Source organism: Rhagoletis pomonella, unplaced genomic scaffold, assembly GCF_013731165.1.
Source record: "Rhagoletis pomonella isolate Grant_MI unplaced genomic scaffold, Rhpom_1.0 Rhpom_scaffold_00006, whole genome shotgun sequence".
Taxonomy (NCBI): domain Eukaryota; kingdom Metazoa; phylum Arthropoda; class Insecta; order Diptera; family Tephritidae; genus Rhagoletis; species Rhagoletis pomonella.
Genome location: NW_023458560.1, coordinates 35,239,193 through 35,255,952, shown reverse-complemented (window position 1 = coordinate 35,255,952; position 16,760 = coordinate 35,239,193). Strand labels below are relative to the sequence as shown.

The 16,760-nt window shown below is 37.8% G+C and overlaps 3 protein-coding genes and 1 pseudogene across 14 annotated transcripts in view; 1 reads left to right on the top strand and 3 right to left on the bottom strand.

Moving 5' to 3' along the window:
* The window catches only part of LOC118740640 (CD109 antigen-like), a 124,359-nt gene that overhangs the window by 22,305 nt on the left and 85,294 nt on the right, over nt 1-16,760 (top strand). The window lies entirely within an intron of this gene.
* The window catches only part of LOC118740644, a 47,400-nt gene that overhangs the window by 2,123 nt on the left and 28,517 nt on the right, over nt 1-16,760 (bottom strand). The window lies entirely within an intron of this gene.
* On the bottom strand, nt 1,116-3,189 carry LOC118740643 (zinc carboxypeptidase-like). Its single transcript, XM_036472255.1, has 4 exons — nt 2,753-3,189; nt 2,287-2,671; nt 1,817-2,201; nt 1,116-1,526 (listed from the first exon to the last, which is right to left on the bottom strand). Exons 1-4 carry the CDS (start codon nt 2,839-2,841, stop codon nt 1,318-1,320), a joined length of 1,068 nt encoding a protein of 355 aa, XP_036328148.1. The 5' UTR covers nt 2,842-3,189; the 3' UTR covers nt 1,116-1,317.
* Nucleotides 13,186-15,382, bottom strand: LOC118740646 (annotated as a pseudogene).

Genomic DNA, 16,760 nt, shown 5'->3' with positions numbered 1-16,760 from the left:
CAGCGAATTAAATTTCAGCGGCTCCGCTGGCTTGGCCATGTCGTTCGAATGGACAGAAAGGCTCCTGCTCTGAAAATATTCAACGCGGGCCGCGATGTTGGTAACAGAGGAAGAGGAAGGCCTCCTCTGCGTTGGAAAGACCAGGTGGAGAAGGACTTGGCTTCACTTGGCCTTTCCAATTGGCGTCAGTTAGCACAGAAGGGAAATGACTGGCGTGCTGTTTTGGACTCGGCCAAAATCGCTTAGGCGATTACAGCACCAATTAAGAAGAAGAAGAGAAGGTATATGCGATCATAACATCACCATCACAGGCAGGGCCATCGAGAGCAAACTCGTGCTCGGACTGAAAAATTACGGGCCCCTATACAGTGGCGTAATTATATCATATGTGGCCCGTGGCAAATTCTTTGGAAAATAGAGTTTGCAAGTATGCGGAGTGATGCAATGTTTGATAAGTCTATGGAGGCAGAGGCTACTCAAAACGTATCGTACTCCACGGGCCGCTTAAGGACAGTAACAGATGTGGGGCTTAGTTTTCAATCTGCCTCTCGACGAAATTTTTAACGGTGGCACCAGGGTTCGATAATCAGACGCTAGGAAGCTTCAGTGGATTAATGTCTCACACTGACGGGGTTGTGCTTTTAGATGTTTTCGCTCGACAAAAAAAAATAAAAAATACTTAACATAAAGTAGCATAGCGTAACATAACATGACGCAACATAATATAAAATGGCATCACACAAAATATTTTGCAAAAAATCTTTAAGGAACTTACTTGCAATTATATACACACACATATAAGGGAGCTCCTTAAAAATACCAACATCGTGTTCTACGCACAAAATAAAGGCATCCACAAAAATGTCAACATTTTAAAGAGATTAAAATTAAAAAAAAATTTTTAATTGCAAAAATTAAAAAAAAACTTTTGAGTTTTATAAGATTTAACTCAGCGCGTTTGTAAATCTATATGAATATGTTTCAATACCCCTGACCTTTATCAGATTTCACTTTTTTTGGCATTTAAAAAAAATATTTTTTTCTAAACACTGGTGGCGACGTCTGAAATTTGGTTTAAATTTTGGAAATTTTCGTGGATGTTCCATACAAAATTTAGATGTTGATATTTTTAAGGACCACCGTATTCATAGATGTATGTACTATATATCAATGTATGTAGAGAAGTCGAAAGCTAACAAAATAAAATAAAACAACAGCTTTACATATTTAAATTAATATTTTTTATTTGATTTGAAATTTGTAGTGCAGACATGCCCAACTCACTAATGGCTATGTAACTTCATAAAATAAACTTCATTATACGTATTTAGTTTGAAGATAACCCAGCTCATCGGCCTTCTTCACCAGTGCCAACAAGCCAGCAAGTGTATCTTCACAGTGAGGTATTATTTGGACTGGCGGAAGAATGAAACCAAAACGCCCAGTGTCACGAAATTCGATTGTGTACGAGAGCTTGATATCCTGTTCACTGTAAGCCCAATCGTTGGTGGCGCCAGAAGCGAAGTCTGTATGGATGGTGGAATTAGTTGAACATGCACATTTATTGAGGCATTTCATTTTTTTGTTTTTGCGTTTTATACGGGTCACTCTGCAAAAAATGTGCGACCGGTTTCTAATTCAGAATTCGACAGAATATTCGCATAGAAAATCTGAAACTATAAAAGATCAACACTGCTATTAAGTAGTCACATTCTACTATGCAACGTATCCCGAAATCTTCCGATCCAACCACCCTTTATTTTTTGCAGAGTAACTTGAGTAATAATAATACAATAGATAGGTTTGTTACACTTACACATTTCATTCGCTGTAGAACCGTAAGTATAAACCGTGTCATAGGGTAACTCCTTGACCGCATCTGAGTAAGCTTTTGCCACTTCTGTCAAATCATTATGATTTTCAGGAAGCTCACTTGTCCAGCCATAAGGAGAGAGTAGCACTTGACTATACGAATGAAAGGCGAGCATAATATCTAGACGTTCCTTAATGCTAGTAACATAATCGGCGAGCGCCTTAACCTCGGGTTCGGAAAAAGGCTGCGGACCGCCATAGGTCTCATCGCAAGGATTCGAGGAAGCACCGTTGCTTTCCATCCAATGAGAATTATAGTTACGATTCAGATCAGCACCTATACACGCTGAGCCCTCCACTGGTTGGCGTGTCTTACGCCACATGCGATTCTGCGAAAAGAAATAACAATAGTAATTAGTTAAGCGGAAATATCAATTATTTTAATTAAATTAATTTTGTAACAGCACTAAATACCGTTTCGTGTGTGTACGCAAAACCATCCACATTTAAGACTGGCACTATATACCAATCATGATTCTCAGCTAAACTACGCACATCCTCGTCGGTAGAAGACAGCAATTCATTGATTAACCAAGTAGCTGTCGCTGAGGTGATCCATTCGCGCGCATGTATGTTGGCTTCGATAAAGACGCCAGGATTACCCACCTTGTAAGAGATCTTAATGCCGCGTATCTTGCGTCCTTCATAGGATGTGCCAATATTTATTTCACTCGCAACTGCGGTGTATTTCGCCAGTATTTCGTCTAGGAATACTTCAATTGCTGATAAGGGATAATAGCGTGTCCAGCCAAAGCTGCTATCGTCTGTAGATTTTGCGGGTTGCTCACCATCGATAAGACTTGGGGTTAGAGATTGTTATTATTTTATTAAAAACGTTGTTTTTGGCGTTATCTGCATTAAGTTTCCCCCTTTTACTTACCTCTGCACATTGGAGACCATAACTTCCAAAGGCAGGCTATAGGCGCGCGTATAGTTCTGTAGATGTATGAGTTTTTGTGGACTGACCATAATATGCACCTCTTTATTGCTGCTGTGCCATAAATTAAACTGGAATTTATAGTTGATTATCAGTGACAGGAAATTGCTATACAAAAGCGGTTACTCTGATAAACCACGAAAAGTTAAGGTCCCAAACTCGCTCATTGATATAACGGAAAATACATTGAAACCATTAATTTCAATGCTTTCATACACAAGACCACTGTACCGCAAAGGAATATGTATTAACTAAATGCTCAAAATGGGGAGAGAAATCGATGGAGTTTGGAGTGTTTGTGCACACGATATCAATTGATGGTATTGGCAAAATTTAATTACGGCTACTGCTCATGTAAAGGTTATTGTGAGGATTTCAATAATTGGTATAACAGCAATTACTGCAGTGAAATCGCCCAATATTGACTTAAAGAGCAATTCTTTACAAAAAACAAAATCTTTAAAAAAAAATTTGGAAAATGTGCCTGGCCTTCTCAGCAAATACCCAGCGTGCTTCATTGCTCCTTAGGGCCGTTTTTACAGTGGCGAGTAAACAGTCATTCGGCAGTTGACTACAGGTTTTCGGCAGGGTTCGGAAATATTCATATATGAATCTTCGCGAACATACATTTATGATTTTATACGCGAAGGTGAACGAATCAAATATTCTGTATTGATTCTCCTTCGCGAAAGTGAAGCATAAAACCAGTCCAGATAGTTCGCGTTCGCGAATGTTAGGTAGAAAAAATTTCCGCTGTTGTTCGTACGCGTATGTATTGGTGGACCAAATAGCGTGCGTTCATATATGTAGCTATAAGTGGCAGCGATGCCTTCGCGAAGGTTCACTGCTGTCGTTCTCCTTCATAAATGAATGAAAATGCTGCGGCTAATATTCGCGGAAAGTTGGTGTGGCTAGAGATACTATTCTGTGCGAAGGCAATTTTGTTAATTGCATAAGATTTGCACCGTTCATTCGATTTTCAAAAATGAGGTGTCAAATGAAAGGGCTTGACCTCTGGATGTGCAGAAAGGATATATTTTTTTAATAGGGTTGGCACCTCGTTTAAAATTATGTTATTTACACCGTTCTCCCGATTTTCAAAAATGAGGGCTTGTCCTCTGGATGTGCAGAAAGGATATATTTTTTTGACAGGGTTCCCACCTGCGTTTAAAATTGTGATATTTACACCGTTCTCCCGTTTTTCAAATGAAAAGGTTCGGCCTCTATGTATAAAATAAGGTTTTATTTTTTAAATATTGTTTGAAATTTCATATTAAAGAAATATTTATTTCCGCACTTACATCTATGTATTCGTAGATATGTATGTATGTACATGAAATTACTTAAATTAAAACTCATAAAGATAATTCATATTTTATGTACATGTATGTATTCTTCGAATTTAAATTAGTTTGAAATTTTGCTCATATGGCTCTATAAGCTTTTTAAAATACTCCTCGTCATCAAATATTCTGAAAGGAATATTTTTTTTAGTTATCAATCCCATGCAGCATCTTAAAAATCCAGCTTTATTTAATGAACAGTTTAATTTGGTAACAGCTTTTCGTTGTATTTTACTACTAATTTCACTACCACTTCCATCACTATTATCCATTATGTCAGTTTTGTGTACAAGTTTGTAATGCCGTCTAATATTTGCTGCTGACTTTCCACTTAATTAACGTTTGCAAGTTTCTATGAGGCATTTGCTTTTCTTAGTGCTTTCTTCATACTTCACATATCTTTCTACATTAAATTTCCTTTTTCCCATTTTTATCCAGTTATTTTTTTAATATTATAATCTTCTTTTACAAAAAACCACTTACTACACCACTCTTCTGCGCCTGTCTGATGCAGCACATATATTGTATGTGCCTTATATACGCGAGTAATAATTAATAAGCCTCTGTTTTTTACTTCTACCTACCTACTCTATATATATTAGACAAATCTATAGACTTGCTGAAATGTGCTGACCTGTAACAAAAATGAAAGCATCTTCGTTAAATGATGATCGTTAGTATTTCCCAGAAATCTTTAAGGAAAAATGTCATTCAAAAACAATAGTTGCGGTTCTACCTGCAGATATCGTTTTGAGCACACCCCTCAAAATTATTAGAAGTAGTATTTAGTATTTTGAAATAAAACGGCTTTCGCGTATGTTACATTGAAAAAATAATCTTAGGCAGCGACAATTTTTTACACCTAATATGTATACGCGAGTAATAATTACGTAAAAGGTATATTACGGATTTTTACAGTCGTGAAGGGCAGTACGTTTGTAGTTCGGATACGAAACGAGTAGTACGTCCACGACTGTCATAATTTTTATGTGACGAATTGCTCGTTCAAGACTGTTACGATTCTAGCACTGGTCTATATAAATTCTATACAGATTCGTTATAATGTGCATACCACTAACAATAATGGAATGCATTCTCTTTTATAGAAAAACATCATTCAACAGCAATATTTGCGGTTCTGCCTGCAGATGAGAATAGCCCTCACAATTATTGCAAGTGTGTAGAAATATTTTTAAACAAACAGCTTTCGCATATGTTGGGTAGAAAAATTTCGCGTTTGAATAACAGCGAAAATGACTTCTACCTAACATGTATGGAAGAAAATAATAACACCATCCACAAACTTTTTTCACATGCATACATAGTTGTACAATGTACATATGTATAAATATTGCAAATATGTAGGTAGATATGAATAAACGCACCAAAGTATAGTCATACATACATATGCACGTATAGGTTCATTTGACACGTCATTTTTGAAAATCGGGAGAACGGTGTAAATACCATAATTTTAAACGCAGGTGGCAACCCTGTAAAAAAATATATCCTTGCTACACATCTAGAGGGCAAGCCCTTTCATTTAACACCTCATTTTAGAAAATCGGGAGAACGGTGTAAATATCACAATTTTAAACGCAGGTGGCAACCCTGTCAAAAAAATATATCCTTTCTGCACATCCAGAGGCCAAGCCCTTTCATTTGACACCTCATTTTTGAAAATCGGGAGAACGGTGTAAATATCATAATTTTAAACGAGGTGGCAACCCTATTAAAAAAATATATCCTTTCTGCACATCCAGAGGTCAAGCCCTTTCATTTGAAACCTCATTTTTGAAAATCTAATGAACGGTGCAAATCTTATGCAATTAACAAAATTGCCTTCGCACAGAATAGTATCTCTAGCCACACCAACTTTCCGCGAATATTTGCCGCAGCATTTTCATTCATTTATGAAGGAGAACGACAGCAGTGAACCTTCGCGAAGGCATCGCTGCCACTTAAGCTCGGAACACTTTGACGACTGCAACTTCACGACGTAACGACAGCGACATCAATTTGTCGACAAATGTCGTCTTGAAGCCAGCTTCTTAAACATTTTGAAGACCTCAGCGACATAGCAAACAGCCGATTTTAAAGTATGACATTTTGGTATATTTATTTCACAAATTGTGTATTTTTATTTAAGTAAATAAGAAAAACATGAACAATCAAGAATATGTGATTAATTTTGCGACAATTTAATTTTGCAGCACTACATCTACTCATTGTCGCCGGCAAAATTAGAAATAGATTTAATTTGGCGACGTCGACAATTGCAGTCCTGCAGCCAAGATGTCGTGCTGTCGTCAAAATAATTGTGTCCGTAAGAACGTGTGTATTTAAAATTTGACAGATGCTGCTTGTCGCTTGCTGTCGTCAAAGTGTTCCGAGCTTTATAGCTACCCTGTAGTCAAATGAACTAGTTGTAAACTACCTTACAACTAGTATGAACCGCATGCCCAACTAGTCAGCCCACTATCTTTTTTACAAGCAACCAACTGGTATTTTTAACACGGGGATGTCCTACGAGATGGCAATTGTCAGATTTCGCTCTGAAAATAGATACAAAAATACTAGTCTAATTATGGACCAAACCCACTACTTTGGGGGTAAAAAATTAAATGAATTAATGAATATGCAATTATATGCAGCCTTAGATTTGCCAATAATAAGTGTTAAATTTTTTGAGTATTAATTAAAAGAAAAAATAAATACATAGATATTTCAAACTTTCGAATATAAATTTAAATTCATTTTTCATTAAATGTTATTAAAAGGAAAAGGTTTCAGGTACAAAAAAAACTATATTTTTATCTTTTTTAATAATATGGAATATGCAAAAGAAAACTTTTAGTTAAAAATAAAATGAATTCTTTAGATAATTTTTGAGTGAACTAAAATAAAAATAAAAGTTTTCATTAAAATAAATTAAATTCATTAACTTTGCACATTTCAGTCTATTATTTTCAAAAAAAAAAAAAATAATAATAACTAATGTTTAAAATTTGAGATTTGGATAAGAATAAAATAAATAAGTAATTCAAGCAGTTATTAAATATTCTTAATTTTTGTCTATGGTTTGGCTTGTTGATTGATAATAGAAATTTATCAAATAATTATATTAATAGTGTAATTAAAAAGTCAAGAATAATTGAAAATGAGCAATAATAACAAAATAATGATGAAATTAAAACTAATGAATTAATTGACATTTTTTTTAAGTAATTAATTCTTAATCATTAAAAAGGTGTTAATATCGGTATTCGATCATTAAACGGTTATCCAAAAAAACATGCCTTAATTAATAATCATTATGAGTATTAATCATTATTTAACCGGACTAGTATAACTGAATACGTATTCGATTTAATGGTTTACAATATACCCAAATAAAAGTTATAATATTTTGTGTACTTTATTGTATTAAACTGTCGATGTTAAATAAAACAGGGCCTGAATAAATCGTTTTGTACTTGGTACAAGTCTGGTCATTTTCGAACTAGTTTGGTTTCAGTCAGGGAATTCTAGTTGTAAACTAGTATTTTTCCTGACTAGTTTGGGATTTCACTGCAGGGTACATATATGAACGCACGCTGTTTGGTCCACCAATACATACGCGTACGAACAACAGCGGAAATTTTTTCTACCTAACATTCACGAACGCGAACTATCTGGACTGGTTTTATGCTTCACGTTCGCGAAGGAGTATCAATACAGAATATTTGATACGTTCACCTTCGCGTTCGCGTACGAAGGTGAGTGAATATTTCCGAACCCTGGTTTTCGGTACAAAAATTGAAAGTTCACTATCGAATTTTAGTTATTCCCCCAGTGTAAAAACGGCACTTAAAAGTATTTTCGTGTTGTTTGATACCCGTATAGTAATATTTCATTTCTTTTATCAATTTCATTAAACACAATTTTTCAAACAAATGGCAACCCTCCTCAAAAATATTTTCGAAAGTAAAATTTCCTAAAGCTGTTTAGTTTGATGCCCATATTGCGATATTTTCTTTATTTTATCAATTAAATTATAAATTAATATTTTCAAACATATTTGCAGCCTCCACAAAAATATTTTCGGCTGTATTATTAACCCTATTTAAACCTATTTATTTTGACGGCCATATTGCAATTTTTCGTTTATCTTATCAATTTACTTAAACCAAAAATTTTAAACAGGTGGCAACTCTCTAAATGTTTTCTTTCTATATTTTAAGTCAGACCTCCAACAATATATCGGTGAAAATTGCATTCAATATCATTCATTCGTTTTCGAGTGATGCGCGTAAAAACATACATTTTGTAGCCATGAAATTTTGTTACCAAAAATATCACCACATCTTGTAACCGGAATTCTAGGTACCCTGGTAGCGTTGAAATTTATTCAGCTATAAAGCTTTGTAGAAACTCTTATCTCTGCTTAAAATTAAATTTTTTTAAATTAAAATAAACATTATTTTAACAGCATGAGCGATAAATAAGGCTTGGTTCTCAATAAATTCTCTAGTGAGCGAATGTTCAAAATCTATATCTATATATCAGTGGTCATAAGCAATAACCGCCTAAGTCGAAAAACCTGAATTCGAGAAAAAACGTTTTAAACATTTGCATTTTAACGTTAACCTTATGGGGAAACCAAAATTTGTTCGTCTGTAACTTTTTAAATAGCCTAGCTGGCGAGATGGGGATTTCGCATACACATGGATATTATTAAAACTTGGGCATCAAGATTTAAAAAGTTTTAAGTTTGAAAATACTGTTAAAGAAAAGTCTAATTTATTTAACTGACAAAAGTTAAATTAAATATGAAAATATTATTGCAAACGTAAAAGTTTTAGGAAAACTTTAATTTGAAAATAATTTTGCCATATATTCGAAAAGTAATATCTATAAACAGCATTTTTTGTGAAGGTCACCAGATCTGCACTGGGTCAATAGATATGTAATAAGATTTTAGTTTTCGGAGCTAGAATTTTCTTAGCGGTGCAGGGTGATTTGAAATTTTATTAAATGTAATACCGACACCATGCGAGAGCTCCCTTCACTCAGAAATATTTGGAATATTTTTTTTTGCTTTCTAAATAAGGTTGCCACCTGTTTATAAATTTAAATTTAATGTTGGCTTTTTAACACCAGACGTGTTCACTATTTAGTACATATATAAAAGCGAAGGGATTTTTTGTCCAGGACATAAAATCTGCACTGGTCACTCGATTTTCTAATTCAAATTAAAGCGCTTGGCCTGTAGATGTGCAAACTGGTTTTACTTTTTGGAAAAGAGTTGCCACATATTGAATAATCAACTTCTAATTATTAAATAACACTGGTTTACATAAAATGTTCTATGGATGCCACTATCCAATTCCTATTTAGAATTGCTCGATGATTCCGAAAATGTAGATAATATTTTTTTTTCTATTAGAGGTATACGCCGCCACCGCCGCCGTTTTTTGTTATTCCTCCCGCGCCGCCGCACAGTTGTACGTGCCCATACATATCCATATGTAAGCTGTGGCCAAAAGTATTAGCCGTACCACAAATTCGCTGCAATTTCGTATGTGCACTATTTGGCACTTAGGAATGAAGAAATGTAGAATATGGTAGAATTCGAGGCGCTACCACGCCCACATCTCTAGTGGGCGAAAATAGTAAATGTTATCCGATTTTAATGAAATTCAGAGCATATGCTGATTTTAACCAGAAAAGAAAGAACATTAAAATCGGTTTACATTATCGTCCACTAGTTCTAGCAAAATAGGCGCAGATAAAAAGAAAAACATATGTTTTATGAAATTCGGTATGTTCTGCTCGTTCACGCCAAAATTTTCAAACGTGCAGTTTCTGATTATGATGTTCACATTATAAACAACTTTTTTGGCTCCAAGTACTAAATTTTATGAATTTTGGAGAAAATTAACAGACACGTTAATTTTATTTTGTGAACCCAGCCACCTGTCGAGGACGAGACAGAGCTTCCTCTTCCCCGATAGAAACGTACCACCATAGTCCAACCGCGCTGTGGTTACTGCGGCAGACTACACTAAACCTGCATTTGTGCATTCATGGATAGATTTGCGCCTTCCAACACCTCCTCATTTTTACCCAATCCTTGACGATAGGAGTGTAACGAACAATTCAGTAATGGTTTGGGGTACAAGTGATGACCCCATTGAAAATCTTTTCATTGATTATGTACATATCTGCTGCTAGACTATCCACATAGGATATTTAGTCACTTCAAGTGATCCGCCTGACGTGTAGATTAATATCCCGAATAAAACTCAGTAACAACATCTCGCTCATCTGCGCCCATGTCAACATCTCGCTCATCTGCGCCCATGCCCCGACGGAAGAGAAAGATGAGTCGTCCAAGGATCTCTTCTATGAGCGCTTGGAACGTACATATGAGCGCTGCCCCCGACACGATGTCAAAATCGTGCTTGGCGATTTTAATGCCAAGGTGGGCAAGGAAGGGATCTTTGGCGCCACTGTCGGAAAATTCAGCCTCCACGACGAAACGTCCGATAACGGACTGAGGCTGATCGACTTCGCCGGGGCCCGAAATATGGTAATATGTAGTACTAGGTTCCAGCATAAGAACATCCACCAAGCTACATGGCTGTCTCCAGATCGAAAAACGAGAAACCAAATCGATCATGTTGTGATAGACGGAAGGCATGCTTCAAGCGTTTTGGACGTACGTACACTCCGAGGGCCAAACATCGACTCGGACCACTATCTTGTTGTAGCCAAGATACGCACCCGCCTCTGTGCAGCAAAAAATGTGCGCCCAACAATGCAAGGAAATCTTAACGTCGAAATGCTGCAATCACAACAGACGGCCAATTTATTCGCCACTCGACTCACACACCTGCTCTCTAAGAGCACTCTTCAACAATCCGACGTACGCGAGCAGTGGAACCACATTTCCCGATCATTAAGTACCGCCGCCGAAGAAGTAGTTGGATTTCAGCGAGCCCGAAAGAACAACTGGTACGATGAGGAATGTCAAGAAGCCGCAGAGAAAAAAGACGCCTACAGGGCCACGCTGCGATCGGGCGCAACGCGAGTCATGTGGGACCGTTATAGGGAACTGAAGAAGGAAGAGAGACGTATTTGCCGCAATAAGAAGAGAGAGGCCGAAATACGTGAGTGCGAAGAGCTTGAGATGCTGGCCGACAGGATGAACGCCCGAAAATTCTACTAGAGGGTTAGGCGACTTACGGAAGGTTTCAAGACCGGGGCGAACTCCTGTAAGAACAACAATGGCGACCTAGTGACCGATGTCCAGAATATACTTAAATTGTGGAGGGAACACTTTTATAACCTACTGAATGGCAGCAGCGCTGAAAGTAGTGAGGAAGACGAACCCGAGTCCCCAGTCGATGATGATGGAGTAGCTGTCCCACCGCCTGACTATGACGAGGTACGAATAGCGATTACGCGGCTGAAAAACAACAAAGCTGCTGGAGCTGACGGCCTGCCAGCCGAGCTATTCAAGTACGGCGGCGAGGAGCTGATGAAGTGCATGCATCAGCTCGTATGCAGAATATGGTCAGATGAACGCATGCCCGACGACTGGAATTTAAGTGTGCTCTGCCCAATCCACAAGAAAGGCGACCCCGCCATACGCGCCAACTACCGCGGAATTAGCCTTCTAAGCATAGGTTACAAGGTCTTATCGAGCGTATTGTGCGAAAGACTGAAGCCCACCATCAACTAGCTGATTGGACCTTATTAGTGTGGCTTTAGGCCTGGAAAATCCACCATAGATCAGGTATTCACAATACGCCTAATCTTGGAAAAGACCCGCGAGAATAGGATCGACACACACCATCTATTTGTCGATTTCAAAGCCGCTTTCGACAGCACGAAGAGAAGTTGCCTTTATGCCGCGATGTCTGAATTTGGTATCCCCGCGAAACTAATACGGCTGTATAAAATGACGTTGAGCAATACCACCAGCTCCGTCAGAATAGGGAAGGACCTCTCCGAGCCGTTTGATACCAAACGAGGTTTCAGACAAGGGGACTCCCTTTCGTGTGATTTCTTTAATCTTATGTTGGAGAAGATAATAAGAGCCGCAGAACTGAACCGCTCAGGCACAATACCTTATACGAGCGTACAATTGCTGGCGTATGCCGACGACATCGATATTATCGGTAAAAACAAGGGCTACGTCTGTTGTGCCTTCTCGGGATTGGATAGAGAAGCAAAGCGAATGCGTCTGGTGGTGAACGAAGACAAAACGAAGTATCTCCTGTCATCACACAAACAGTCAGAGCATACGCGTCTTGGCACCCACGTCACTGTTGACAGTTACAAGTTTGAAAAAGTAGACGACTTCGTTTATTTGGGAACCAGCATTAACACCAATAATAATGTCAGCCTTGAAATCCAACGGAGAATCACTCTTGCAAACAAGTGCTACCTTGGGCTGAGTAGGCAATTGAGAAGTAAAGTCCTCTCTCGTCGTACAAAGATCACACTCTATAAGTCACTCATCATGCCTGTGCTGGTGTATGGCGCGGAAGCATGGACAATGAAAGCATCTGATGAGGCGGCTCTTGGAGTTTTCGAGAGAAAGATTCTGCGAAAGATTTAAGGACCTTTACGCGTTGGTGATGGCGAATATCGCCGACGATTTAACGATGAGCTGTACGAGCTTTACAACGATATAGACATAGTGCAGCGAATTAAAATTCAGCGGCTCCGCTGGCTTGGCCATGTCGTTCGGATGGACAGAAACGCTCCTGCTCTGAAAATATTCATCGCGGGCCGCGATGCTGGTAACAGAGGAAGAGGAAGGCCTCCTCTGCGTTGGAAAGACCAGGTGGAGAAGAACTTGGCTTCACTTGGCATTTTCAATTGGCGTCAGTTAGCACAGAAGAGAAATGACTGGCGTGCTGTTTTGGACTCGGCCAAAATCGCTTAGACGGTTACAGCGCCAATTAAGAAGAAGAAGAAGAAAACTCAGTAAAATATGAAATTTTCTCAATACTGGAATTCCTATTAAATGCGGATGCACTCATTTTGCTTTCTGCCGTGAAAAAGCTTCGCTGTCCGTTTTTACAGCTTGCTCTAAAAGTCAGACCACTTCAAGACTAACAACACAAATTGGAGGTGCTGCTCGCTCTTGCAATTATAAGCAATGAGATATAACCAAATATTTTTTCTTTTAAGACTACATATTTTTATTCGAAAATATTTATTATAAAATGCAAGTCATAGAGAGTTTAACTCAACTCATGTCACGTATAAAAATCGTGTATTTCAAACTCATCAGGTGTATTTAACTTCAAGATAACCCAGTTCATCGGCCTTCTTTACGAAAGCCAACAACCCGGCAAGCGCGTCTTCACATTGCGGTATTATTTGCACTGGCGGAAGAATGAAGCCAAAACGTCCAGTATCGCGAAATTCCATTGTGTACGAGAGCCGTATATCTTGTTCACTGTAGGCCCAATCATTGGTGGCACCAGAAGCGAAATCTGTACGGAAATTAGGGCAAATATGTTCTTAGTTAGGTCTGTATTTTATGCCCTACTTAAATAGTTATAACACAATTCCCGTATCACACTTACACAGTGCACCCGATGAAGTGCCATAAGGCATTGCTTTGACCGCATTTGAGTAAGCCTCTGCTATCAAATCATCATAGTTACTTGGAAGATCTCCTGTCCAGCCATAAGGTGATAGTAAAAGTTGACCGTACGAGTGAAACGCTATCAAAATATTCAGACGTTCCTTAATGCTTGCAATATAATCGGCGATTGCCTTAACCTCCGGCTCCGAAAAAGGCTCTGTACCAGCATAGGTCTGAGCGCACGGATCCGAGGAAGCGCCATTATTTTCCATTCAGTGTGAATCAAAGTTACGATTCGGATCGGCACCAATGCAGGATGAGAAATTCACCGGCTGGCGTGTTTTACGCCACATGCGATCCTAAACATAAGAATGTTGATGATCAATAAATGGTTGAGATGGTCAGCTGCAGGTAATTTATACCGTATCATGTGTGTAGACAAAACCATCTACATTCAAAACTGGCACAATGTACCAATCATGGTTCTCAGCCAAGCTACGCACATCCTCGTCAGTGGAAGTGAGAAACTCATTGATTAACCAAGTGGCCGTTGCTGAAGTGATCCATTCGCGTGCATGTATATTGGATTCGATGAAGATACCAGGATTACCCTCTTTGTACGAGATCTTAATGCCGCGTATCTTACGTCCTTCATAGGAAGTGCCGATATCGATGCCACTTGTAACTGCCGGGTATTTCGCTAGTATTTCGTCTAAGAATGCTTCAATAGCTGATAAGGGATAATAGCGTGTCCAACCGAAGGTACTATCGTCTGTAGATTTTGACAATTGCTCACCATCGATAAGGCTGTAGAGTACTAGATTAGCCTCTACTTTCCCATGCTTTGTTTTTGTGGTGAAATTCTTTCAATTACTTACCTTTGAACATTGGATACCATTACCTCCAAAGGCAGGCTATAGGTACGCGTATAGTTCTGCAGGTATATAACTTTTTGTGGACTGACCATAATATGCACCTCTTTATTGCCGCTGTGCCATAAATTGAACTGAAATTTTTATTTTCAAGAATTATGTTTTTATACGCGAATTTATTTGTAGGAATTTTTAAAATTCTGTATGTTGCTCTTTAAAAACTTAGCTGATTTCTACTTTTATTAGCTTTTGTGCTTACATTCTCCGAGTTGGCAGCTAATTTCTCGATCATTTGTTGTTGCTCAACATTTTTTGTTGTAATTTTGAAAACTTTAAAATTGTCGTATCGAACTTTAGATGCACTTCCTAAGGCTAGAAAAATGACCAAGCTGGCTATGACCAATATGAGGCTCTTCATTTTGTCCCGATGACCGTTAAAAGCTAACTCATTTCAACTGGAGTAGTCGCCATTTATATATGTTTGTATACTGGCCTTACGTACGTGCACTTTTTTCGTTTTGTGATATTCGATTAGCGTCTGATAAGCCAATCAAATTTGTTATAAAACAATTAGCTTAAGTACTTTAAAACATCAAATGTGGAGCATATCGGCTAGTAGAAAATATAGTAGCTGGGTTAAGTAGACAAGAAAGTAAAAGCTAGAACTGCAGGTTTTGTCGAGTAATTGATGGCTTTTTATTTGTTGCGCATGGCCGTTTTCACCATGTCTTCTGGTTAAGACTAATCAGAAGGAAAATAGTAATACATAATAGATTGGCGCTATTTGTGTTTGCCCAAGCTTATGTCCGATTTGTGGCGTTCGCCTTGATGTTGTCACACAAGGGGAATGACCTACAGTTTTACGCTGACTCCGAACGGCGATCATATTCATATTTATGAGAAGCTGTTTTTCATGGCAGAAATACACTCGGAGGTTTACCATGGCCTGTCGAGGGGAGATCGCTGTTAATAAAAAACCTTTTATTCTATATTTTTGTGCTGTTGTTGAGCAGGGCTTAAACCCAGGCTCTACGCAGTGGTAGCGCTCACTGCTAACCACTAAACCACAGCGGCCGCTAACCAGAAGTAAAAGCCCCAATAAAATACATATGCACGTCGACTGCTTTATCTATCACATGTAATGTATATTAGACTGCATCACTCCCCATACCAAAAAAAAAATCGGTACTGCTTTTCCATTGGAATTATAAAATCTATTATATTTTAAGACGTCCACCAAAATTATTCGGAAAAATATTAAGACCTAAGCGAGCTGGACCGATTTGAAAATACCTCCAAAAGAGGAGTTTTTTTTATAAATAAAAATAGTTTCTTAAAGATGTTTTTTGAAAAAACCCCGTCGAATGACAAAACAGTTTAAGCTTAAAAAAATTTTTATCGGAATCGCAATAATCAAATTTGTAATCCTGTTTTTTTGAACTTATTTCAGAGATTGGTATAAGAAAAACTTGAATAACTGAACCTAAACTCTTCCGTGGACAAAATAGGAATGTCTGCGTTGAACGCCACTGGAGTGGGACGACACAAAGTCCCCGGCTTACCATGTAGCGGTAGTTTTCGGAAAGGTGAAAAACATATATTTAATACTTGCGCCGGGTATTTAATGTTCTGCTCCGCCCGAACTTTTGTTTAATTTTAGTTTTTAATGTTTTAAGGGCTGTTTGCAGCTCTCAAGAAAAATTACGCAATAGAAATGAAAAAGAATTTTCTTTCTATGCAAATTTCTTAAATCATTATGCTGCCCTCAAGAAAAAAATGCTGGAATGTTTATTTCTATAAGAACCCTGCAGGGAGTGACGTTAGCTTATACCTAACTTTAGTCTGTTTACGCGAACACTAGTGCTAACTATTAACTGTGTATTTTGTTCGAAAAAAGCTAACTACTTTTGTGGGGCGATGGCCGCAAAAAAGTCAGACCTGGATACCTCTGCATTACATGTCAACTAACTTGTAACTAACTACTTTTGGACATAAAATATCAATAAGAAAAACAAAATATTTTTTGTTTTTTTTACTTTTTTATTTACTTATTTATTTACTTTATTTTATTAAATTTCATATTTGTTTACATATTCTGCTCTGGGTGGCCCCATATTCGAACACCGTCAGACATAACTTCAAAA

What these genes read in the sequence shown, in the direction of transcription:
- LOC118740643 (XM_036472255.1), bottom strand. Translation starts at nt 2,841, where the DNA reads ATGGTCAGTCCACAAAAACTCATACATCTACAGAACTATACGCGCGCC. An exon ending in ATGGTCTCCAATGTGCAGAG is followed by an intron (nt 2,672 to 2,752) that starts GTAAGTAAAAGG and finishes TCTAACCCCAAG; the next exon opens with TCTTATCGATGGTGAGCAAC. An exon ending in TTCTACAGCGAATGAAATGT is followed by an intron (nt 1,527 to 1,816) that starts GTAAGTGTAACA and finishes CCATCCATACAG; the next exon opens with ACTTCGCTTCTGGCGCCACC.